Raw genomic sequence first — 26828 nt, forward strand, 5'->3', positions numbered from 1 at the left:
CTTGTGGTATCCTGATGGGAGATTATGCATTTTCTGTTGACTAATTTTGGTCGCTTTTCATCAGGTGCTGCTTTTAGTTGGTCTAATTGGGAGCAGTACTTGTTGGAATTAATCGTATGGTTTTTCGGAAGGAACTCATAATAAAGGACTCCCTTCCAATCCCACCATATACACAACATCACCTTCTTTGGATGAAGACCGGCCTTTGGTGTGGTTGGTGGTGGTACATTTCATTTGCCCCACGATCTCTTCCATTCCACATTATTGTACAGTATCCACTTTTCATTGCCTGTCACAATTTGTTTTAAAAACAGAATGTTTTTGTTACGTTTAAGTAGAGAATTGCATGGTCAAGAAGGTTTTTTGCGCTTAACTTACGTGGAACCCAAACATCAAAGCGATTAAATAACCAAGCTGGTGCAAATGATTTTCAGCACTTGATTTGGATATTTTGAGTATGTCGGCTATCTCCCGTATGATAACTTTGATTTTTCTCAATTAATGTCTCAATTTGATCGCTATAACTTCAACTGGTCTACACAACAGTGGAGCATCGTCCAGCGAAAAATCTCCAGCACAAAACTTCGCAAACCACTTTTGACACGTTCAATCAGTCACAGCACCTTCTCCATACACTGCACAAATCTTTTTTTGCATTTCAGTTGCATTTTTACCTTTCTGGAAATAATAAAGCATAATTGGGACTTTCCTGGTGGTGCAGTGGTTAAGAATCCACCTGCCAATGCAGGGGACACGGGTTCGAACCCTGGTCTGGGAAGATCCCACATGCCGTGGTGCAACTAAGCCTGTGCGCCACAACTACTGAGCCTGCGCTCTAGAGCCTGCGAGCCACCACTACAGAGCCCGCGTGCCACAACTACTGAAGCCCATGCACACTAGGGCCCGTGCCCCACAACAAGAGAAGCCACCGCAATGAGAAGCCCACGCATCGCAAGGAAGAGTAGCCCCCGCTTGCCACAACTAGAGAAAAGCCCACACGCAGCAACAAAGACCCAACGCAGCCAAAAATAAGTAAATAAATAAATAAATTTATTTTTAAAAAAGCATAATAGGCCAAAACTGTTGCTTTTTTCTTCCATCTTCAGTATTAAAGTGGCTACACAAAAATTCACCAGTTTTGATAAGTTTTTTTAAAAATGCACGCTGATATGACAGTTGTCACACTACAATCTAACAAAATTGTTTCGAATGCGGTTAAAGGCAACTAAGTGCTGCTAAAGCCATCTTACGGAAAAAACTGAACAAACATTTTGGCCAACTGAATAACTATATTTCTTTTTATGTTCGTTTATTTATTTATTTATGGCTGTGTTGGGTCTTCGTTGCTGTGCGGGCTTTCTCTAGTTGCGGCAGGTGAGAGCTGCTCTTCATTGCGGTGCGCAGGCTTCTCACTGTGGTGGCTTCTCGTTACGGAGCACAGGCTCTAGGCACGCAGGCTTCAGTAGTTGTGGCACATGAGCTCAGTAGTTGTGGCTCGTGGGCTCTGGAGCTCAGCCTCAGTAGTTGTGGCGCACGGGCTTAGCTGCTCTGTGGCATGTGAGATCTTCCTGGACCAGGGCTCAAACCCATGTGCCCTGCATTGGCAGGCGAATTCTTAACCACTGCGCCACCAGGGAAGTCCCCCAATAACTTTAAATAGAGTGTGATCTGTAAAAACGTCTAATCACTATGTTGTATATCTGAAACTAATATAACATTGTAAATCAACTGTACTTCAATTTTTTTTCTTTTTCTGGGAAATAATGCTTTAATTTTGTGTCTTAACTGATTTTTACTACATTGCAGCAAGTTGAACCATGAGGAAACCCATGGAATATGACCATAACACCTCTATCAAAAGCTGTCAGCTTTTTTCTGTAGTGTTTTTTTTTTCACATCTTTATTGGAGTATAAATGCTTTACAAAGTTGTGTTAGTTTCTACTGTACAACAGAGTGAATCAGCTATACGTATACATATATCCCTATATCGCCTCCCTCCCACCCTCCCTATCCCATCCCTCTAGGTCATCACAAAGCACCGAACTGATCTCCCTGTGCTCTGCAGCAGCTTCCCACTAGCCATCCATTTTATATTTGGTAGTGTATATATGTCAGTGCTACTCTCTCACTTCATCCCAGCTTCCCCTTCCCCACCATGCCCTCAAGTCCATTCTCTACGTCTGCGTCTTTATTCCTGCCCTGCCACTAGGTTCATCAGTACTGCTTTTTAAAATCTATATGTATGCGTTAGCATACAGTATTTGTTTTTCTAACTTACTTCACTCTGTATGACAGATTCTAGGTCCATCCACCTCACTACACATAACTCAATTTTGTTCCGTTCTATGGCTGAGTAATATTCCATTGTATATATATGCCACATCTTCTTTATCCATTCATCTGTTGATGGACATTTAGGTTGCTTCCATGTCCTGGCTGTTGTAAACGGTGCTGCAATGAACACTGTGGTACATGACTCTTTTTGAATTACGGTTTTCTCAGGGTATATGCCCAGTAGTGGGATTGCTGGGTTGTATGATAGTTCTATTTTTAGTTCTTAAGGAACCGCCATACTGTTCTCCATAGTGGCTGTATCAATTCACATTCCAACCAACAGTGCAAGAGGGTTCTCTTTTCTCCACACCCTCTCCAGCATTATTGTTTGTAGATTTTTTGATGATGACCACTCTGACTGGTGTGAGATGATATCTCATTGTAGTTTTTTTTTTTTTTAACATCTTTATTGGAGTATAATTGCTTTACAATGGTATGTTAGTTTCAGCTTCACAACAAAATGAATCAGTTATATATATACATATATTCCCATATCTCTTCCCGCTTGCGTCTCCCTCCCTCCCACCCTCCCTATCCCACCCCTCCAGGCGGTCACAAAGCACCGAGCTGATCTCCCTGTGCTATGCGGCTGCTTCCCACTAGCTATCTACCTTACGTTTGGTAGTGTATATATGTCCATGCCTCTTTATCGCTTTGTCACCGTTTACCCTTCCCCCTCCCCATAGCCTCAAGTCCATTCTCTAGTAAGTCTGTGTCTTTATTCCTGTTTCACCCCTAGGTTTTTCATGACATTTTTTTTTTTTAAATTCCATATATATGTGTTAGCATACGGTATTTGTCTCTCTCTTTCTGACTTACTTCACTCTGTATGACAGACTCTAGGTCTATCCACCTCATTACAAATAGCTCAATTTCGTCTCTTTTTATGGCTGAGTAATATTCCATTGTATATATGTGCCACATCTTCTTTATCCATTCATCCGATGATGGACACTTAGGTTGCTTCCATGTCCTGGCTATTGTAAATAGAGCTGCAGTGAACATTTTGGTACATGACTCTTTCTGACTTATGGTTTTCTCAGGCTATATGCCCAGTAGTGGGGTTTCTGGGTTGTATAGTAGCTCTGTTTGTAGTTTTTTAAGGAACCTCTATACTGTTCTCCGTAGTGGCTGCATCAATTTACATTCCCACCAACAGTGCAAGAGTGTTCCCTTTTCTCCACACCCTCTCCAGCATTTGTTTCTAGATTTTTTGGTGATAGCCATTCTGGCTGGTGTGAGATGATATCTCATTGTAGTTTTGATTTGCATTTCTCTAATGATTAGTGATGTTGAGCATCTTTTCATGTATTTGTTGGCCATCTGTATATCTTCTTTGGAGAAATGTCTATGTAGGTCTTGCGCCCATTTTTGGATTGGGTTGTTTGTTTTTGTGGTATTGAATTGCATGAGCTGCTTGTATATTTTGGAGATTAATCCTTTGTCATTTGCTTTGTTTGCAAATATTTTCTCCCATTCTGAGGGTTGTCTTTTCATCTTATTTATGGGTTCCTTTGCTGTGCAAAAGCTTTTAAGTTTCATTAAGTCCCATTTGTTTATTTTTGTTTTTTATTTCCCTTACTCTAGGAGGTGGGTCAAAAAGGATCTTGCTGTAATGTATGTCATAGAGTGTTCTGCCTGTGTTCTCCTCTAAGAGTTTTATGGTGTCTGACCTTACATTTAGATCTTTAATCCATTTACTTCATTTTTGTATATGGTGGTAGGGTGTGTTCTAATTTCATTCTTTTACATGTAGCTCTCCAGTTTTCCCAGCACCACTTATTGAAGAGACTATCTTTTCTCTGTTGTATATTTTTGCCTCCTTTGTTAAAGATAAGGTGACCATATGTGTGTGGGTTTATCTCTGGGTTTTCTATCCTGTTCCATTGATCTATATTTCTATTTTTGTGCCAGTACCATACTGCCTTGATAACTGTAGCTTTGTAGTATAGTCTGAAATCAGGGAGCATGATTCCTCCAGCTCTGTTTTCATTTCCTAAGATTGGCTATTTGGGGTCTTTTCTGTCTCCATACAAATTGTAAAATTTCTTGTTCTAGTTCTGTGAAAAATGCCATTGGTAATTAGGGATTGAATTGAACCTGTAGATTGCTTTGGGTAGTACAGTCATTTACACAATATTGATTCTTCTAATCCAGGAGCATGGTATATCTCTCCATCTGTTTATGTTATCTTTGATTTATTTCATCAGTGTTTTATAGTTTTCTGAGTACAGGTCTTTTGCCTCTTTAGGTAGGTTTATTCCTAGGTATTTTATTCTTTTTGTTGCGATGGTAAATGGGAGTGTTTCCTTAATTTCTCTTTCTGATCTTTCATTGTTAGGGTATAGGAATGCAAGAGATTTCAGTGCATTAATTTTGTATCCTGCAACCTTACCAAATTCGTTGATTAGTTCCAGTAGTTTTCTGGTGGCATCTTTAGGATTCTCTATGTATAGCATCATGTCATCTGCAAACAGTGACACTTTTACTTCTTCTTTCCCAATTTGTATTCCTTTTATTTCTTTTTCTTCTCTGATTGATGTGGCTAGGACTTCCAAAACTCTGTTGAGTAATAGTGACGAGAGTGGACATCCTTATCTTGTTCCTGATCTTAGAGGAAATGCATTCAGTTTTTCACCATTGAGAGTGGTGTTTGCTGTGGGTTGGTCATATATGGCTTTTATTATGTTGAGGTAGTTTCCCTCGGTGCCCACTTTCTGGAGAGTTTTTATCATAAATGGGTGTTGAATTTTGTCAAAAGCTTTTTCCTCACCTATTGAGATGCTCATGTTTTTTATTTTTCAGTTTGTTAATATGGTGTGTCACATTGATTGTTTTACGTATATTGAAGAATCCCAGCATCCCTGGGATAAATCCCACTTGATCATGGTGTATGATCCTTTTAATGCATTGTTGGATTCTGTTTGCTAGTATTTTGTTGAGGATTTTTGCATCTATGTTCATTAGTGATATTGGTCTATAATTTTCTTTTTTTGTGATATCTTTGTCCGGTTTAGTGTCAGGGTGATGGTGGCCTCGTAGAACAAGTTTGGGTGTGTTCCTCCCTCTCCAATTTTGAAAGAGTTTAAGAAGGATAGATGTTAACTCTTCTCTTAATGTTTGATAGAATTCGCCTGTGAAGCCATCTGGTCCTGGACTTTTAGTTTTTGGAAGATTTTTAACATCTTTTTTTAACATCTTTCTTTGTTTCTATTTCATTTATTTCTGCTCTGATCTTTATGATTTCTTTCCTTCTACTAACTTTGGGTTTTCTTTCTTCTTCTTTTTCTAGTTTAAGTGTAAGGTTAGATTGTTTATTTGAGATTTGTCTTGTTTCTTGAGGTAGGATTGTATTGCTATAAACTTCCCTCTTAGAACTGATTTGCTGCATCCCACAGGTTTTGGATCCTGGTATTTTTGTTGTCATTTGTTTCTAGGTATTTTTTTATTTCCTCTTTGATTTCTTCAGTGATCTCTTGGTTATTTAGCAGTGCACTGTTTAGCCTCCATGTGTTTGTGTTTTTTACTGTTTTTTCCTGTAACTGATTTCTAATCTCATAGCATTGTGGTCAGAAGATGCTTGATACGATTTCCGTTTTCTTAAATTTTCCAAGGCTTGATTTCTTTTTTTATATACATTTATTATTTTATTTATATTTATTTTTGCCTGCGTTGGGTCTTTGTTGCTATGCGTGGGCTTTCTCTAGTTGCAGCGAGCAGGAGCTACTCTTTGTTGCGGTGCGCGGGCTTCTCACTGCAGTGGCTTCTGTTGTTGCAGAGCATGGGTCTCTAGGCACGTGGGCTTCAGTAATTGTGGCATGCAGGCTCAGTAGTTGTGATTCTCAGGCTCAAGAGCACAGGCTCAGTAGTTGTGGTGCACAGGCTTAGTTGCTCTGCAGCATGTGGGATCTTCCTGGACCAGGGCTGGAACCCGTGTCCCCTGCATTGGCAGGCAGATTCTTAACCACTGTGCCACCAGGGAAGTCCTCCAAGGCTTGATTTGTGACCCAAGATGTGATCTATTCTGGAGAATGTTCCATGTGCACTTGAGAAGAAAGTGTATTCTGCTTTGGGGTGGAATGTCCTAAAAATATCAATTAAGTTGATTTGGTCTATTGTGTCATTTAAAGCTTATGTTTCCTTATTTATTTTCTCTCTGGATTATGTATTGGTGTAAGTGGGCTGTTAAAGTCCCCCACTATTATTGTGTTACTGTTGATTTCTCCTTTCATAGCTGTTAGCATTTGTCTTATGTATTGAGGTGCTCCTATGTTGGGTGTATAAATATTTATGATAGTTATGTTTTCTTCTTGGATTGATCCCTTGATCATTATGTAGTGTCCTTCCTTTTCTTTTGTAACTGTCTTTATTTTAAAGTCTATTTTATCTAATATGAGAATTGCTACTCCAGCTTTCTTGTGATTTCCATTTGCACGGAATATTTATTTCCATCCCCTCACTTTCAGTCTGTATATGTCCCTAGTTCTGAAGTGGGTTTCTTATAGACAGCATATATATGGGTCTTGTTTTTGTATCCATTCAGCCAGTCTTTGTCTTTCGGTTGGAGCATTTAATCTATTTACCTTCAAGGTGATTATTGATATGTATGTTCCTATTATCATTTTCTTAATTGAGTTTGTTTTTATGGGTCTTTTTCTTCTCTTGTGTTTCCCACTTAGAGAAGTTCCTTTTGCATTTGTTGTAAAGCTGGTCTGGTGGTGTTGAATTCTTGTAGCTTTTGCTTGTCTGTAAAGCTTTTGATTTCTCCATCGAATCTGAATGATATCCTTGTAGGGTAGAGTAATCTTGATTGTAGCTTTTTCCCTTTCATCATTTTAAATTTGTCCTGCCACTCAACAACAAGGTAAAACAGAACCCCAAGAGGAAAACAGAAAAGCCTTGTCTGTGGTGGCGAGAGTTTAGGTGGAGGTGGAGCTTATGCAGGGGCCAGGTTTAGGGTGGGGCGAGACCTATGCAGGGGGGTGGGGGTGCAGGTGATGTCTGAGCATGGGACAGGGCCTGGTTCAGGACCCGCACCTGGTTCAGGACCCTCGCAGGCAGAAAAGGCCTTGGGGGCAGGCCCTAAGTGTGTGGGGGCGGGGGAGTCTACATTCAAGTGTGGGGTGGAGCCTCTGCTTAGGACCTGCCCAGAAGCAGAGAGGCAGCACGTCCAAAGGGGTGCCTCTGGAGTATGGAGTTCCAGAGTTTGGAGGTAAGTCCCTGGGTGAGGGTGTATGGGTGGGGTTTTCGCCCAGCACGGTTGGAGGTGGTCTCCCACTATAGAGGTAGGGCCCTGGGTGTAGGGGTGGGGCTTGGGCTCTGCATGGCAGGAGGGAGACTCCAAGGGCAGAGGATTAGGCCCCAGAGCCCAATAGGCTCTCTGGTGCTTAAGTGGACAGGGAAAGTGCTGGCTGCATTCCTCTCCATTCCTCTGTGCCCTGCCCCCCGCCGTCTCCCCCAGGGTCTCCCCCATCCCCACTGGACCCCTAACCGTGGGTGGGTCCCGCTGGGTGTAGGAAGTCCTCCCCTACCCCAGCTGCCCCTCAGGGAGGCCGGACCCATAGATCCAGCCTTTACTTTTGCTCCCCCTTCCCTCCCTCCCACTCCCTCAGGACCTGCATGGCTGGAGGGGGCCTCGGTGGGCAGAGGATCAGGCCCAGATCTCAGCAGGCTCCCGGGCGCCCACGTGGGCAGGGGAAGCCTGGCCACTCTCCCTTCTGGTTCTCTGTCCTCCCAGTTGTCCCCCAGTTCCCCCTTCGGGTGTAGGATCACTTCCCCTCCCCCAGCCACCCCTCAGGGGCGCCAGTCCTGTCCCACCTCCAGTTCTTCTCCCCCATCCCTCCCCCACACCCCACTTTCTACCCGGTCGCTGGGGGTTCCTCCCGTCCCTTTAGGTGTCCATGGTCCCCCACCAGTGCCTGGTAGGTGCCCTAGTTGTGCGGAGACACAAATTCCTCATCCTCTTAGTCCGCCGTCTTGACTCTGCCTCCTTTCCAGGCTTTAGGCTTGATTTATTTATTTAATTCGAGTGTCCTTCCTTGGCTCTGTTCCCATATGGAATGGATCTTGATCTCATATATCCTTGCCAAAACCTTTGTGCAGTTTACCACAGAGTAAAGGGTTGAAAGGTTGACCTCTATACTACAATTTTTAAAAATGACCTTCTAGATCCTTCTAGGAAAGACGAAGATGGTAATAAACATGTATCCTTCCTTTCTAAATGAACAGTACTTTAGGATAAATAAATAATTGATGAGAAAAGTCTCTTTATAGGAGTATTCCAACTAATAAACTAGGAATGATCATTGCAGCCCCTAATTAAGTTATGGCAGTGATTACCACTGGCTGCTACCGTCACAAATAGACAGTATGTGTGTGCTCTTGGAAGTTCTCACTACCACCTATGAAATAGTTTTGCCCCCACTCCTCCCCAAAAAAGTCAATCCTGAATCCAGTCAAGCCCCTAACTACCAACTTACGGGAAATACAGGGGACAGAGGAACATGTCAGATGGTTCCATGAGGATGCAGTAAGCAGAGTCCAGTCAGTGTGAAACTACAGGATAAATACCCTGTATTTCTAGTACAGAAATAAATTTTAAAAATTAGGTGGTGGACTCTAGAGATCAAAAGAGACTTAAGGAATACATTAGCCATTTGCAATGTATGAACTTTAGTTAGATTATGATGAAAACTGTAAAAGGAAAGCAAAGTTTTATAAGACAGTTGGGGGAAATAGGCACACCAGATGAATACTTGATGGTATTAAAGAATAGTTTTCAATATTTTAGGCCAAAGTTTTTCAAGTTTATCTTTTAAACATGAGGTTGTATCTTTTAGAGGTAACACTGAAAAACTTACTGTGAAATTATATAGAGTCTGGGATTTGCTTCAGATTAGCATAGATGAGGGTTTAGATGAAATAGGATTGGCCATGAGTTGTTGATAAATGTTGAATCTAGGTGGTGAGCACATGGAGTTCATTATACTGTTCCCTTTATTTGTATATGCATTTGAAATTTTTCATTATAAAATACCTCAGAGATGTAATCACAAAAGTGAGCAAAGAAATGACATAGAAAATGAGTAGGTAAATTTTTTTAATTGATATGTCTTAAACTAAAAATATATTTCTTTAAGTAATTAAGTCAGATACCCCGTGGATGAGTTAGATAGATTCAGACACAGTTAAATAATTAGTGAATTGCAAGCTTTGTGTAAAAAATTACCTGGAGTATTATAGAGACAAGGAGGTAAAGGAATCAACAGATTCAGGAAGTACCATGTATCCCAAGCTGGGTAAATAAAAAGAAATCCACGCCAAGATACATTATAACAAAGACAAAGATATCTTAAAAGCATCTGTTTCAGTCAGGGTACTGTCAGGAAAACAGAAACAACACTAGGTATTTCAGAAGAGCACGTTGAATTTAGAGAACCGAGTACAGGCGTACCTAGTTTATTGTGCTTCGCTTTATTGCGCTTGGCAGATGCTGCATTTTTTGCAAATTGAAGGTTTGCAGCAACCCTGTCTTGAGCACGTCTGTTGGCGCCATTTTTCCAGTAGTATTTGCCCACTTCGTCTCTTTGTGTCACATTTTGGTAATTCTCACAATATTTCGAACTTTTTCATTATTATCATTTGTGTTACGGTGATTCTGTAGCCAGTGATCTTTGACGTTACTACTGCCACTCACTGAAGACTCAGGTGATTGTTAGCATTTTTTAGCAAGAAAGTATTTTTAATTAAGTTATGTACATTGTTTTTTAGACATAATGCTATTGCACACTTGACAGACTACAGTATAGTGTAAACATAACTTTTATATGCACTGGGAAACCAAAAAGTTGGTGTGACTCGCTTTATTGCAATATTCCCTTTATTGTGGTAGTCTGTAACTGAACCCGCAGTATCTCTGAGGCATGACAGTACCTTGTGGTGGAGGGCTGAAAAAGATAAAAGGAAACAGGTAAACCAGAGATATTAATTGTAGGGAATGAGAAGGTAAGCATTTGAGATTTTCAAAATCTAGAGTCCACAGGAGAGAGCTCTGAGCGAGCTAGACTTCCTGCTTCTGAGGAGGGAGCATGGGCTGGCTGCTGGGTCTGGGAGTGCTGGAAGAAGCTGGAGACCAGAGTGCTGCCCACAAAGTGCTGTTGCCACAATGACAGTGACAGGAGCAGCATGCAAACGGGCAGAAAAAGTCCCTTTCCCTCTTACCTTCCAATCCCCTAGCACATATGTTTGCAGAACCTAAAAAGAAGCCAGCTAGCAAAGGAGAAATGTGGTTTGCAGAGTTCCAGCCACAGTATCACAAAGCAGATTATAGAATTTTGAATTTGCATCTGAGAGAAAATAGCTTAAGAAATATGACAGCAGCCTTTCATTCATTTATTCAGTCATTCAACAAATATGTAGCAAAGTATTGTGCCAAATACTTTTCAGGTGCTTGGCATCAATCAGTGAAAAACTTTAGACCTAGATCTCTGCCCTCATGGGGACAGAAAGGACAGATCACCTATAGAGAAGAGATGACTCAAATGACAGCCTGTTTTTCATAGCAGCTATCTAAGCCAGATGACAGTTTTGGAAGTATACTGGGCCCGCTAGAATTCTGCACCCTACAAGGAGGGAAGAATAAAGGCACTTAAAGATAAAGAACTGGAAAAAGTTTACCAAGAGCCCCATCCTAAAGGAACTTTTCTATATGATAGCTAGAGAAGGATTGTCTGAGACAAAGGAAGATTCACTAAGCAAATAACATTATACAGGTATACAAACCCAAACAAACACTGTCTGTAGAAAACAATTTGTGGGTTTTTTAAATTTATTTATTGTTAATGTTTTATTTTTTAACATCTTTATTGGAGTATAATTGCTTTACAATGGTGTGTTAGTTCCTGCTTTATAACAAAGTGTATCAGCTATACATATATTCCCACATCTCTCCCCTCTTGTGTCTCCCTCCCACCCTCCCTATCCCACCCCTCTAGGTGGTCACAAAGCACCGAACTGATCTCCCTGTGCTATGTGGCTGCTTCCCACTAGCTATCTATTTTACATTTGGTAGTGGATATATGTCCATGCCACTTTCTCACTTTGTCCCAGCTTACACTTCCCCCTCCCCATGTCCTCCAGTACATTCTATACATCTGTGGCTTTATTCCTGTCCTGTCCCTAGGTTCTTCAGAACCTTTTTTTTTTTTTAGATTCCATATATATGTGTTAGCATATGGTATTTGTTTTTCTATTTCTGACTTCACTCTGTATGACAGACTCTAGGTCCATCCACCTCACTACAAATAACTCAATTTTGTTTCCCTTTATGCCTGAGTTATATTCCATTGTATATATGTGCCACATCTTCTTTATCCATTCATCTGTCGATGGACACTTAGGTTGCTTCCATGTCCTGGCTGTTGTAAATAGAGCTGCAATGAACATTGGGGTACATGACTCTTCTTGAATTATGGTTTTCTCAGGGTATATGCCCAGTAGTGGGATTGCTGGGTAGTATGGTAATTCTATTTTTAGTTCCTAAGGAACCGCCATACTGTTCTCCATAGTGGCTGTATCAATTTACATTCCAACCAACAGTGCAAGAGGGTTCTCTTTTCTCCACACCCTCTTCAGCATTATTGTTTGTAGGTTTTTTGATGATGGCCATTCTGACTGGTGTGAGATGATACCTCATTGTAGTTTTGATTTGCATTTCTCTAGTGATTAGTGATGTTGAGCATCCTTTCATTTGCTTGTTGTCAATCTGTATATCTTCTTTGGAGAAATGTCTATTTAGGTCTTCTGCCCACTTTTGGATTGGGTTGTTTTTCTGTTTGATATTGAGCTGCATGAGCTGCTTGTAAATTTTGGAGATTAATCCTTTGTTACTTCATTTGCAAATATTTTCTCCCATTCTGAGGGTTGTCTTTTTGTCTTATGGTTTCCTTTTCTGTGCAAAAGCTTTTAAGCTTCATTAGGTCCCATTTGTTTATTTTTGTTTTTATTTCCATTTCTCTAGGAGGTGGGTCAAAAAAGATCTTGCTGTGATGTATGTCACAGAGTGTTCTGCCTATGTTTTCCTCTAGTGTCTGGCCTTACATTTAGGTCTTCAATCCATTTTGAGTTTATTTTTGTGTGTGGTGTTAGGAAGTGTTCTAATTTCATTTTTTTACATGTAGCCGTCCGGTTTTCCCTGCACCACTTATTGAAGAGGCTGTCTTTTCTCCGTTGTATATTCTTGCCTCCTTTATCTAATATAAGGTGACCATATGTGCGTGAGATTATCTCTGGGCTTTCTGTACTGTTCCATTTATCTATATTTCTGTTTTTGTGCCAGTACCATACTGTCTTGACTACTGTAGCTTTGTAGTATAGTCTGAAGTCCGGGAGCCTGATTCCTCCAGCTCCGTTTTTCTTTCTCAAGATTGCTTTGGTTATTCGGGGTCTTTTGTGTTTCCTTACAATTGGTGAAATTTGTTGTTTTAGTTCTGGGAAAAATGCCATTGAAAGTTTGATAGGATTGCACTGAATCTGTAGATTGCTTTGGGTAGTATAGTCATTTTCACAATATTGATTCTTCCAATCCAAGAACATGGTATATCTCTCCATCTGTTTGTATCATCTTTAATTTCTTTTATCAGTGTCTTACAGTTTTCTGCATACAGGTCTTTTGTCTCCTTAGGTAGGTTTATTCCTAGGTATATTATTCTTCTTGTTGCAGTGGTAAATGGGAGTGTTTCCTTAATTTCTCTTTCAGATTTTTCATCATTAGAGTATAGGAATACAAGAGATTTCTGTGCATTAATTTTCTATCCTACTACTTTACCAAATTCATTGATTATCTCTAGTAGTTTTCTGGTAGCATCTTTAGGATTCTCTATGTATAGTATCATGTCATCTGCAAACAGTGACACTTTTACTTCTTTTCCAATTTGGATTCCTTTTATTTCTTTTTCTTCTCTCATTGCTGTGGCTAAAACTTCCAAAATTTTGTTGAATAATGGTGGTGAGAGTGGACAACCTTGTGTTTTTTCCTGATCTTAGAGGAAATGGTTTCCGTTTTTCACCATTGAGAACCTTGTTGGCTGTGGGTTTGTCATATATGGGCTTTATTATGTTGAGGTAAGTTCCCTCTATGCCTACTTTCTGGAGAGTTTTTTTCGTAAATGGGTGTTGAATTTTGTCAAAAGCTTTTTCTGCATCTATTGAGATGATCATATGGTTTTTATTCTTCAATTTGTTAATATGGTGTATCACATTGATTGATTTGCGTACATTGAAGAATCCTTGCATTTCTGGGGTAAACCCCACTTGATCATGGTGTATGATCCTTTTAATGTGCTGCTGGATTCTGTTTGCTAGTATTTTGTTGAGGATTTTTGCATCTGTATTCATCAGTGATATTGGCCTGTAGTTTTCTTTCTTTGTGATATCTTTGTCTGCTTTTGGTATCAGGGTGATGGTGGCCTCGTAGAATGAGTTTGGGAGTGTTCCTCCCTCTGCTATATTTTGGAAGAGTTTGAGAAGGATAGTTGTTAGCTCTTCTCTAAGTGTTTGATAGAATTTGCCTGTGAAGACATCTGGTCCTAGGCTTTTGTTTGTTGGAAGAGTTTTAATCACAGTCTTAATTTCAGTGCTTGTGATTGGTCTGTTTATGTTTTCTATCTTTTTCTGGTTCAGTCTCAGGAGTGGCTAAACCGAAATACTGGAGAAGTGTACATTTGAGAGTGGGATGATCATAGTTAAGGTATTCAAATGCTCTTTTAATGTTCAGGAGGAGTGAGTTAATATATTACTTGGACTTCGTTAAGTTAAATATTAAGTAGAGATTTAAGGGTAACCTTTAAAAAAAATGTGCAACTCCCAAACCTCTGAGGGTAAAATAATGAAGTAAGAACAGGAGGACCAAAAAAAAAACAATCCAAAAAAGAGAAAAGAAATCAATCCAAGAAATGGCACAAAAAAAAAAAAAAGAGGAAAAAATGTATTCAAGAATCAGGATAAAAAGAAACCAAGAAATATGGTAAACAGTCTTTAAACAAATCTGTAATATAACAGTCACAATAATGTCAAATTGGAAACTTTTTAAAGGAGCTACATGTTTTTAAGTCATACCTAAAGCATAGTAGAAATGTTAATGGGAAAATACTAATCAAAAAGGAACATACTATCAAAAGGAAGTAGCTATAGTTATATTAATTACCTGGAAATATATACTTCAAAGCAGAAAAAATTATTAGGGTCAGAGAGAATGAGCACATAATGATAAAGCTTTAATTCACCAGAAAAACAATATATACTGCTTCTAACCTTATACATATGCAATAAAAATAACCTCAAAATATATAAAGCAGAAAATGATTGATTTAATGAGAAATTGACAAACCAACACACACACCTTTCTCTACCGCTGATAAGCCATTCAGTCTGTCTGAATTTATATTCATAAGTATATTAGTCTGTGATTTTCTTGTAATATTTTGTCTAGTTTTGGTATCAGGATAATAATGACTGTGTAATGTGTTGGGAAGTGTTCCCTACCCTTATTTTTCTGGAGAAGATTGTAGAGGATTGGTATTATATCTTCCTTAAATGTTTGATAGAAAATTCACCCTAGAGGCCATCTGAACAGGGAGTTTTCTTTGTGAGAGATTTTTAACTATAAACTCAATTTCTTTAATGAGAGTATTCAAATTGTCTTTCTTCTTTTTTTTTTTGCGGTACACGGGCCTCTCACTGTTGTGGCCTCTCCCGTTGCGGAGCACAGGCTCCGGACGCGCAGGCCCAGCGGCCATGGCTCACGGGCCCAGCCGCTCTGCGGCATGTGGGATCCTCCCGGACCGGGGCACAAACCCGTGTCCCCTGCATCGGCAGGCGGACTCTCAACCACTGCGCCACCAGGGAAGCCCTTTCTTCTTGAGTGAGCTTTGTTAGTTGTGTCTTTAATTTGTGTAGTTTATCTAAGTCATTGAATTTATTGGCATAAAGTTGTTCATAATAGCTCCTTATCATTCCATTAATATCTGTAGGATTTGTAGTAATGTACCTTCTCAATTCTTATCTTGGGACTTTGTATCTTTTCTCTCCCCCCCCCACCCCCCCACCCCCCACCCCCCACCGCCCGTCACATTGACTAATAAAAGTTTATCAGTTTTTATTGAGCTTCCCAAAGAATGAGTTTTTGGATCCATGGACTTTTCTCTGTTGTTTCTCTGTTTTCTCTTTCATTGGTATCTGCTCTTATCTTTGTTACCTCCTGTATTCCGCTTGCTTAGGATTTAATTCGACAAGTTTTTTGTTTGTTTAGTTTCTCAGTATGGAAGTTTAGGTTACTAATTTGATCCCTTGCTTTTCTAATGTAGGGGTTTAGTGCTAAAAGTTCCCTCTAAATTCTGTGTCAGCTGCATATCACATGTTTTATTTGTCATATTTTCATTTTCATTCAGTTTAAAATGATTTATAATTTTCCTTCTAATCTCCTCTTTGACCCATAAATTATTTAGAAGTGTGTTATGTGGTTTCAAACTATTGGGTATTTTCCAGATGTCTTGCTTTAATTGATTTCTAATTTAATTACACTGTGGTAAATCAGTATACTTTGTATGATTTGAATTATTTTAAACTTACTCAGACTTGTTTTATGCCCCAGAATATGATCTGTCTTGATAAATGTTCCATAAGCACCAGAAAAGAATGTATCTTCTGCTGTTGTTAGACTGTTCTAGAAATGTCATTTAAGTCAAGTTGGTTGATAATACTCTCTATATATTCTTTATATTTACCGATTTTTTTGTCTACTTCTATCAATTATTGAGAGGTATGTTGAAATCTACAGCTGTAATTTTGAATTTTTTATATCTTACTATTTTATATATATTTATATATATATATATATATATATATATATATATATATATATATATATAAAAGATGCACCTTGACCAGTTGGGTTTATCCCAGAAATACAAATGTAAACAGTCTAACTTTAGGGAAATCTTAAATTTCATCAGCCAAATTAAAGGAGAAAAATTATGAAATCATTTTAGTAGATTGCATCTGATAAAATTCAGTACATTCATGATATAAACCTAATGCAAATTAAGAATAGAAAAGTATTTCCTTAATCTGATGAGAAGATCAACAAAACATCTTCATCAAAGATAATTGTTAATGGGGGAAATATTTAAAATAATTCTTTGAAATCAGGAAAAAGAATGCCCACCACGACCACTTCTTTTCAGCATTGTACTAAAAGTCCTAACAAGTATAGTAAATCAAGAAAAAGAAAGTAATGGCATAAGTATTAGGAAGAAAAAAAATGTTATTCATAAATGATGTGATTATCTACATAGCAAATCTAAAAGAATCTACAGACAAATATTTAGAAATAACAATGTTTCTATCGAGGTGGCTGCCTGTAAAGTCAATAAATAAAAATAAGTTGCATTTCTATACAGCAGCAGTAAATATTAGAAAACATAATTTTTAACATGTATTTACTTTGTTACAAAAATATAAAGTTCCCAGTACTAAATCTAACAAAAAAGTTGTGAGACTTAGGTGCAGAAAGCGATAAAACTTTATTGAAAGACATTTTAAAAGACCTAAATAAACAAAGATATGTAATGTTCATGGATAAGAAGACACACACCATAAACATGTCAGTTTTCCCCAATTAGATTTATAGAGTCAATCCTATTGTAATCAAAATAACAACAGGGTTTTTTTTATGGCACTTAAAAAGCAGATCTTTACATTAATATGGAAGGGTAAAGAACAGACATAACACTCTTGAAAAGAAGAATAGGTTGTGAGAATTGCCTTACTTTTATGAAAAATTACAAGACATTATGCCATTTGCTCAAGGAAGAAGCAAAAGTAATGTGGGGGACTAAATAGGAAGCCCAGAAAGTCTCTAGTGTACACAGAGCTGTGGAAGATCAACGGGGAGATGGGGGACTATTCAGAAAGCTTGCTGGGGCAATTAGTTAATTTCAATCCTCACCTCACATCATACACAAAAAATGAACTCCATGTGAATTAAGGACTCAAGTATCAAAAACAAAACTTTAAAAATTAAACTGTGGGAGATGATCTCTCTGGCCTTGAAGTACAAAAAGATTTCGTAAAGAAGATATACAAGCATAAGCTAGAGAAGAGAACATTATTAAGTTCAACTATATTAAAGGTTAAAAGTTTTTAATTAAAGACATTTTTTAAATGAAAGTAGCCAGAGTGAGAGAAAATTCATTTAACACATTTAACCTACAAGGATTAATATGCAGAGCATGTAAATAAAGTGATGAGAAAGATAAATAATAAAATAGAAAAATATATAAAAGATATTAAGACATTTCACAGAAAAAAGATATGTATGACCAATAAACACAAGAAACAATTCTCAATCTCACTAATAATCAGGAAATGCAAATAAAGGCTACAGTAAGATGCTGTTTTATCCCCACTGATAATAACAAGAGTTAGAAAGGATATAGAGCAAGAGGCACTTTTAAACATTTCTGATAGCACTGAAACTTGTCATAACACCTTTAGGAAGCAATTTGGCTTTCTCTTGTTATGTTGGACATTTGCGCATCCTCGGACCCAGCAGTTCCACTCCTAGGTATCTAGACTAGAGAACCTCTTTGTACATCTATTGGCAACGGGAAGCTAACTTAAAAACAAGAAATAACTCAAACCCTCCCATTTACAGAAAATGTATAAATATGTTGTAGTATATTCACTTAATGGACATTTAATTGTGCAGCAAGGAAATTTAATGAACTGAAACTACATATAGCAACATGGATGAATCTTAGAGGGCCGAATAAAAACACCAAGTCCCAGAAGACTGCTTACCCCATGTTTATAATGCACAGGAAGAAGTAAACTAAGTATTGTATTGTTGGAGCAAATACGTGTGTGTAAGTGATAGAACGGTGTTTAAAAAGAGCAATGGAGGGCTTCCCTGGTGGCGCAGTAGTTGAGAGTCCGCCTGCCGATGCAGGGGATGCGGGTTCGTGCCCCGGTCCGGGAGGATCCCACATGCCGCGGAGCGGCTGGGCCCGTGAGCCATGGCCGCTGAGCCTGCGCGTCCGGAGCCTGTGCTCCGCAACGGGAGAGGCCACAACAGTGAGAGGCCCGCGTACCGCAAAAAAAAAAAAAAAAAAAAAAGCAATGGAATAATAAACACAACACTTGGGATAGCGCGTGCCTCTGGAGAAAAGACAAGAGGATGGCATAGTGTTAAGAACATACAGGAGAAGCAGGTTCATTCTTTAGTAGGGTAGCGGTTTCTGGAATATTCATTATTTTATGCTTTACAGCATACATGTCTATTTTATATAATTACGTATTTGTTGTATGTGTATATATATAAATATGTTCTTCAGTATGTGTCAGATATTGGCATTAAAGAAAGGTAATTTTATTTTCTTAAAAAAAAGATCCTTGTGGGAAGCCAGTCAGAAGAATCAAGTCATAAAGAAGGAGGAACACATCAGGCTAGCTTCAGATTTCTGTGCAGCCCCCATTCAAACCAAGAGGCAATGGAGCAATACCAGCAAATTGTTCAAGGAAAGAAAGAATGAGCCATGGTTTTACATCCAGCCAGCTGTGCTTCAGGCATAAAGGCTAGAGACAGAAAGTTTTGAACTTACATGACTGTATGTTTGCTAGGGGTGCCATAACAAAATACTATAGACGGCGTGGCTTAAACAACAGAAATTTATTTTCTCACAGTTCTGGAGGCTGCAAGTTGGGGATCCAGGTGCCGGCAGGGATGTTTTCCTCTGAGGCCTCGCTCCTAGGTTTGCAGTTGGCCACCCTGTTGGCACCTCTCGCCGTCATCCCCCTGCACACATGACCCTGATGTATCTCTTCCTCTTCTATAAATCCTTCACATAAATCCAGTTATATTAAATTAGGGCCCCACAATAATGGCCTCATTTTAACTTAATCAGCTCTTTAAATACTTTATTTCTAAATAGTTACATTCTGAGGAACTAGAGATTTGAGACTTCAACATATGAATTTGGGGAGACACAGTTCAGCCCATAACAACAATCTCAGAATAATTTTCCCATCAGCCCTTCTTAAGAAAAGTACTAGAAGATAAACTTCAGCCAACCAGGAGATGACTAGGGAAGCCGCACAAAAGTAATGTCAGTGATCAAGGGCTATATTTAACTGTAGAACCAATACAAAAACAAAGGCAGGGGGCTTCCCTGGTGGCGCAGTGGTTGAGAGTCCGCCTGCCAATGCAAGGGACACGGGTTTGTGCCCCGGTCCGGGAGGATCCCACATGCCGTGAAGCGGCTGGGCCCGTGAGCCATGGCCGCTGAGCCTGCGCGTCCGGAGCCTGTGCTCCGCAACGGGAGAGGCCACAGCAGTGAGAGGCCCGCGTATCGCAAAAAAAAAAAAAAAAAAAAAAAAACAAAGGCAGGAAATTGGGTGATAGAACAGAATATAAATGCTATGTGCCCTGACAATGAAAAATGATAAAATTACCCAAAAAATAGATTGGAAGACAGAAAGAAGATAGGAAGCAGGGTAAGTTTTCTGATTGCCTCATCTGTAATGGCTGGGAGTTAGAGACCACCCATCAGAATGAAATAGACAGGAAAATGCAAAATTAAACCTAAATTAACCCAATATTCGACCTAAATTAAGTACTAAAGTTTTGTATATGATAAAGATAGCATCACAGTGGGGGAGAGAGGAATTAACTCATTAACTATTATTGAGACAACTTAGTAGCCATCTGGAGAAAAATTAAATTGGAGCCGTATCTTTACAGCAAGTTAAATTTTAAGTGGATCAAAGGTTAAAATGTGAAAAATGAAACTACAAATGTTCTGGGGAAAAAAACATGGTAAAAATTCTTAATAGCCTTGGAGTAAACAAGACCTTCCTAACTGAAAATCCAGAAGCCATCAGAAATAGATTAATGAACTGAACTATGCAGAAATTAAAACCTTTATATCACACAAAGCACCATAAGTCCAAAGGCAGACTTGAGAAGCCTGGGGGAATGTATCTGTAATTCATACACAGGCAAGGGACTAATCTCCCTTATACCTAAAGAGCTTTCTCATATAGATAAGCTAAAGACCTCACAGAAAAATTAACAGTATAAGAACAGGTCGTTCACAGAAAAGAAATCAAAAGGCTGTCAAACATGAAAGGATGGTCAGCTCCATTCATAAGAAGGGAAATGTAGATTTAAACCGCATTTTCACCTATCAAAGATCCCAGAGTTTAATAACAGACTCCTTGGTGAGGCAATAAAGAAACAGGGACATATGTATATTTCTGGTGGGATATTAAATTGCTACAGTCCTATGGAAGGCAGTGTGATGATTTCTATCAAACTAACGTGTATCCCCTTGATATAGCATGTCCACACTGGAAATGTATCCTACAGATGCGCTGCACAGACACAAAATTACACCTATACAAAGTCATGTTTGCAGCATTGTTTTTAATAGTGAAGAATTGGAGGAGAGAGGAATATTCATTAATAAGGACCTAGTTAAATAAATAATGGTACTTCCAAACAATGAAATACTATGCAGCTGATAACAAAGGAATGAAGAGGCTTTCTACACACTGATGTAGAAAGATGTCTAAGGTGTACTGTTTAGTGAAAAAAGCAAAGTGCAGATGAATGTTATCTCTTATATAATAGGCTTATAAAGCAGGAGAGATAAGTCTGTATTCGTATTTGCTTAGATAAAGCATAAAGAAATCCTAGAAGGTTACATAAGAAACTAAAAATAGTGTTTACTCGTATATAATAGTGGCAAGGATGGCAGGGAGGTTTTTCATTGTATAACTTTGTATAATTTCTGATTTTTGAAACGTGAATGAATTACCTGTTCAAAAAGCTAAGTAAATTTAAATATAAAAGAACATGGGCATGAAATATAGTTCTGCTACTTAGTAATTGAGTGGATTTGGACAAGATATTTAACCTCTCTGGATCATAGTTTTCTTACCTATAAAAAGACTGTAATAGTAGAATCAAGCTTATAGGGTTGCTATTAGGATTAATAAGAGGATGAACATGAGTGTATAGCAGACCGCCGGGACCAGGTAAGTACTCAGTTAATTGGTCATTAACTTGTGTTACCTGTGTTACTGTTCTTAATCTTGGTGGCAAATTAGTGTGTTACTTAAGAAGCATCAGCCTTAGCTGACCATTCCTTTGTAGAACCAGACGTCCTGGGTCCTTTCCAGCATGGCAGCCCTCTACTGGAGAGTGAAAGGCCAAGGAAAGAAGGCGATCGACTGCCTACGCCAAGCCCTGCACTATGCTCCACACCAAATGAAGGTGAGTGGAACTCAGAGGTGGGAATTCCCATCCCTCAGTCCTTTCCTTTGCCCACAGTGGTTTATTCTAAGGTTTCAACAACCTTCCTCATGCTCAGCCTATAAGAAAATGGCAAAAGGCTAAGATGGGGCGGAAAAACTTATGACCCCACTTGTGCCACCACAAGCCTGTGAATTACACCCACTATTGTGCCTTCCCTACCTCAGCGAGATGGAACGTCAGGGAGGGGCTTCAAGATCACTGTAAAACATTATATCAGGCGCAGGCATTGCCGAGTTCTAAATGCAGCTCTGCCTCTCACTGGGTTTGTGATCTTAGGCAAATTCTTAAACCTCTGTGACCCTATTAATGACATGCACTCTGTGGGTGTCCAGCAAGGACAAAGATGGGTCATTTCTTCTGTTTCTTCTGTATCTCCTATAGAAGAACCCAGTGATGCAGAACAATGCAATATAGATAGCAGTTGCTCAGGTAACACATTTAAAGGGAATAAATATTTGTGATATTAATAAATATTTGTGATAATAATACTGCTACTTGATCAACCCATCATTCTGTGCTCTGTACTGCTAGGCGATAGGGAAGGGCGAAGACTCTGGATCAGGGGGTCAGGGAACTTTTTCCGTAAAGGGCCAGGTGGTACAAATTTAGGGTCTGAGGCCAGACAGGCTCTGTTGCAGCCACTCAGTTCTGCCATGATAGCGTGAAAACAGCCACAGAAATACCTAAGGGAATGGGAATGGTGTGGTCCAATAAAAAGTTACAAAAGCAGGCAGCAGGCTGGACTGGCCTGTGGGCCACAGCTTGCCAGCCCCTGCCTCAGGCAGTGCGGCGGTCCTTGCAGAAAACCCGTTGGCTCTGTGACGGCATGCCCCAGAGCGTGGGCTGTGCAGAGCATCGGGCCACCGACTTCCCTTACCAAGCTGCAGCGCAACTAGGAGCTTGCACCAGGATGGAAGCCAACAACCGCACTCAGCAGGTTTTTACGCAGCTGACATGTTTGTTTGTTTTTTGAGGCAAGTCTCACTCGATGAAAGAAGTACTGCATGGATAGGCTGGTGCGTGCTCCTTCCCTATCACAGACCCGTAGCAAACAGCAGCCTCCCGCGCTGAGTTGCACGACCCTGCCATTCACCAGGAAACGCTGACCACATTACTTAACGATCACCAGAGCCGAGAATGAAAGCTCTTCCCTTCTCGCCTTCTCCTTCCTCCCACAGGACGTGCCCCTCATTAGCCTAGCCAACATCCTGCACAACGCCAAGCTCTGGAACGACGCCGTCATTGTGGCCACCATGGCAGTGGAGATCGCGCCACACTTCGCTGTGAACCACTTCACACTGGGCAACGTCTACGTGGCGATGGTGAGGTTGGCCTGTGAGCGGAGCACACCAGCTCTGCCACCTTCTCTCGGGCACATCTTCTTTGATTTCAAACCCTCTTTGACTCTGTCAGTGTCCTCCAGTTTCCTGTAAGTTTTGCGTCTAAAATTGTTAGCTCTCCACCAAAGGTATACTTTACAGGTAAGGGGTTTAGTGAGTTTTTAAAGTAATACAGGAAATTCATCCACGTATTTGCAACTATGTAGTTCCGCACCTTAAGTTTTTAACAGTAATAGAGTCAGATTTACCTGCAGTTTTCTAGAGACGTCACCTGTTCCAGAAAACCTTACCTAACCCTCCACGTGGACGGACACACTCTCGTGCTTTCTTACTGCAAGGTTGGGCTAGGTCCCTACGCTTGCACTCATGATGCCCTGTGCAGATTTCTCTTGTACTTTCACCTTGTTTTATAATTTTTGTTTCAAGTATTAGTCTCTCCCCCTAGGCCAGGAGCTCCTTAGAAAGAGACTCCTCTTCATCTCCCTGTTCCTAGCACTTCGCAGGGTTTGGCATATAGTAGGTGCTCACCAAAGCTTTGATGAATGATGGAATGCCACTAGTTTCATGGGATACCATTTACAGATAAAATGGCAAAGCCATCTTGTTCAGAACGAGGACCAATTTCAGAACTTAAAGTCCCAGGGGTCCCCCAGAATCTGTCATAGCCGAATTTAACAAGAATTGTGCCACGCACTTTCATCCAAAGCTTGGGGTCCCACATGGGGCTCTTCCCACGGTACTCTCAGTAAAGGTTAATGGAATGAGCAGCTTCAGGCTCTAAGTTTTATGTGTTACCCGTGACTTCAAAGGCAGGAAATATAATTTTGGCCAGGTAGGTCTTGCTGAATGTGCAGATTTCCCTCTCTGCTTCTTAAAATTGAAGAATCTATTTTCATCCCCAGTAAATGCAAAATTTGCTGCTGTGAATGAGGAATTCTGCCTCTCGTTTGGCCAGAAGGAGCCATTTAAGCAGTAGATTTGCGCTCTTCTTTGAGAGTATTAGTCTAAGTAAAAGATTAACGCCTTCACTATGGCAGTGATCATTTCCAAACCGTGTTCGTATTTTCAAGTGTTAGGGAGAAGAAGAAACTGTTTCAGAATTTCCAAGTCTAATTGAGACACCTGACATGACTTCCATCTTTCCAGTTAACAGTAGAAAATTCAGACAGATGCACAATAAGCTTTTGTCAGACATAGTTCTAGAGGTTTCTGTGAGGATTAAAGGAAGGGATTCCATAAAGCACCTAGCACTGTGCCTGGCACGCAGCAGGTACTCAGTAATGTTGGTTCTTACTGTTGCCACCACAGTTACTCCTATTGTTGGGCCAAACCTCTATAAACTTGATATCCCCTTTCCCTCTGGTTCTTGGGCTCTGCCGTAATTTTCTTTGTTATTTCGTACCTTGGGGTTGGAGGTAGTTGTTTCCTCCAGACCTTAGAGTTTTCCTCAGAGATTTAGATCCACTGAGAAAATACTGCAGGACTGTCACTACCACAGATGTGCTTTTCACAGAAAAAGAAGTCACCATATATATTTAGTCTGGTGGTTGTACCCCTCTCACTTTTGTCCCTCTGCCCCTCACAGGAAGAGTTTGAAAAGGCACTGGTGTGGTACGAATCTACACTGAAGCTGCAGCCCGAGTTTGTCCCGGCCAAGAACCGAATCCAGACCATCCAGTGTCACTTAATCCTGAAGAAGGGCCGGCGCTCTCCTTAGCTCACTCCTCCCTTCTCTCCTGTCTCTCTTTTCTCATGCTCTTCAGAAAAGGAATAAGAAACCAATCATTGTCAGTATCTACTTCTAATGATGTGTATGACAGTAACTGAGTAAGACATATAACAGGACTTTTACATATGTGGGAATTGGTTTGTTTTGGTTTTTAAGTTCCTTCTTTCCCCCAGCCAACCTGAAACATAAATTTCTTAAAAGGAAAATGCAGCCTAAAGATATTGTGTAAATACTGAGCCAAGACATTTCTGGAGCTGTGCTCTGTCTCCAAAACCTCGATGCCTTTAGGGCTTTTCTCAGTGGTCCAGCCAACCTCCTCCGATTCGGAGGAGGGCGAAACCGCATCGCACATTCTCTGCTTCCCGTCGTAGCCTCTGTTGTCAGTGGAAATGCAGAAGCCCATCTGGTGCCAGTCAGTGAGAAGCAATGTTCCGCGCTCTCCCCACTAGATCTCCATGCTGCCCCCAGCCTTGTCCGTTCCATGCTGCTCCGATCCAAACTCTCACAGGTAGTTTGCGGGGGAGGAAGGGGAAATGATTTTAAAAACAAAATATTTACAACAAAAGCTCTTAGGATCACCTGACCTTTGTGATGTTATTTATGTTGGGGAGGGAGGGGGGCTGAGAAGGGGAAATCAGCAGTGTACAACATCGATATCATTTGTACTTTAATTACAAATCACAAGGAAACCAATAAGTTGAAATCCTATATAACAGGTTTATATATATAGAATATGTATATTTGAAGCCCTCTACAGACTGAGTCTATGTTTTACTAATTCTTTGTTCACTGTGTTACCCATCTTGGAATGAGGCATGAATGTCAGCTCCCTCTCTCTGAGGCCTTCAGACTTAGCCCCTCAGGAGAGTGGTGAGCCAAGGCTGAGTGTTCCGTACAGTGCTTATGCCTCTGGTCCAAGGAGAGTCAGAAACTCCAGGCATTTGGGAGTCTTCAAGGGCACATACTGAGGACAAAAATAAAAGTTGTTTATGAGAATAGGTCTGTGGTGTGGTTCTTCTTTATAGAACCAAGCTCATTTGGACAGCTCTGAAGCCTAACTCTAACTCTGGGTCAGATTTTCTCAAGTCCTAGGCTGTCTTTATCTTTCTTTCTTTCCACCACAGCAAGGTGTGGGGAGAAACAATCCATCACTAGGTTTTGTGGTTGATGAACTTCATTAACACAATACATTTGACCAGGAAAGATGCACAGTCAGCAGAGGTTCGGAGTTGATAATTGACCTTCCTGGGAAAGGAAGAATAATCTCAACCACAAAGTCAGCCCTCCGGTGAGCCCTGATCCTAAAGTTCGTCGAAGTAAGCTTCGTGGAGCTTTGGTGAGAGTTGCACCAGTGTGAAACTGAGCATTCCCTTTGGGACAGGACTCCACTGAACACAGGGTTTCCTAGAACATTACCAGACACCAATCATCTCAAATACTGGGTCACTAAACCTGGAGCATTTGGTTCTAGCAGAGACTGTAATTTCTTAGAAGCAGGTGAGCAATCAGACATGCCTGTCAACTCTGCTTCTGTCTTTCATTCAGCTAGAGTCCAGCTAATTTCAAACAGTTTTATATCAGATAGATGTATTTTGAGAAGCAGCTCATTCATTGCTGGATAAAGTGAACCTCTTTTCACTGAGAATCCTCGTGTGTGTCTGATTGTATTTCCTGCTTCCCCACCTCTCCACAATGTTGCATTTAGTTTTTCCTGAAACTTGCAACCGTTGTTTGTGATTTTGTTTTGCTTTTTTTAAAATTTACATACAGTGAAATTCATTCTGCAGTGTACAGTTCTGTGAATGTTGACAAATGCATAGAGTCATACAGCCACCACAACAATCAAGGTACAAAACTTTCATCACCCCCAAAAGACTCCCTCACTCTGCCCCTTTGTAGTCAAACACCACCCTTAACCCTTGGCCACCTCTGAGCTGTTCTTTCTATAGTTTTTCCTTTCCCCCCATATGCTAAATGAAAGAAGTCAGACTCCAAAGGCTATGTACTATATGGTTCTATTTACATGGCATTATGGAACAGCAAAGGTAG

At 40.1% G+C, this 26828-nt stretch overlaps 1 protein-coding gene across 2 annotated transcripts in view; it reads left to right on the forward strand.

The window, feature by feature from the left end:
* Nucleotides 1-25933, forward strand: part of TTC17 (tetratricopeptide repeat domain 17) — a 156081-nt gene extending 130148 nt beyond the window's left edge. The window contains exons 22-24 of one of the 2 annotated variants that reach the window (XM_082844326.1): nt 21549-21668; nt 22889-23032; nt 24636-25933. In XM_082844326.1, the coding sequence (XP_082700452.1) occupies nt 21549-21668; nt 22889-23032; nt 24636-24767 (396 nt within the window). In that variant the 3' untranslated portion in view covers nt 24768-25933. The remainder of the gene's footprint in view (nt 1-21548; nt 21669-22888; nt 23033-24635) is intronic. The other variant, XM_082844325.1, reaches the window with a different exon arrangement.
* The last annotated feature ends 895 nt before the right edge of the window (nt 25934-26828 follow it).

This window comes from Leucopleurus acutus (assembly GCF_964270905.1).
Source record: "Leucopleurus acutus genome assembly, chromosome: 8".
Classification (NCBI taxonomy): Eukaryota; Metazoa; Chordata; class Mammalia; order Artiodactyla; family Delphinidae; genus Leucopleurus; species Leucopleurus acutus.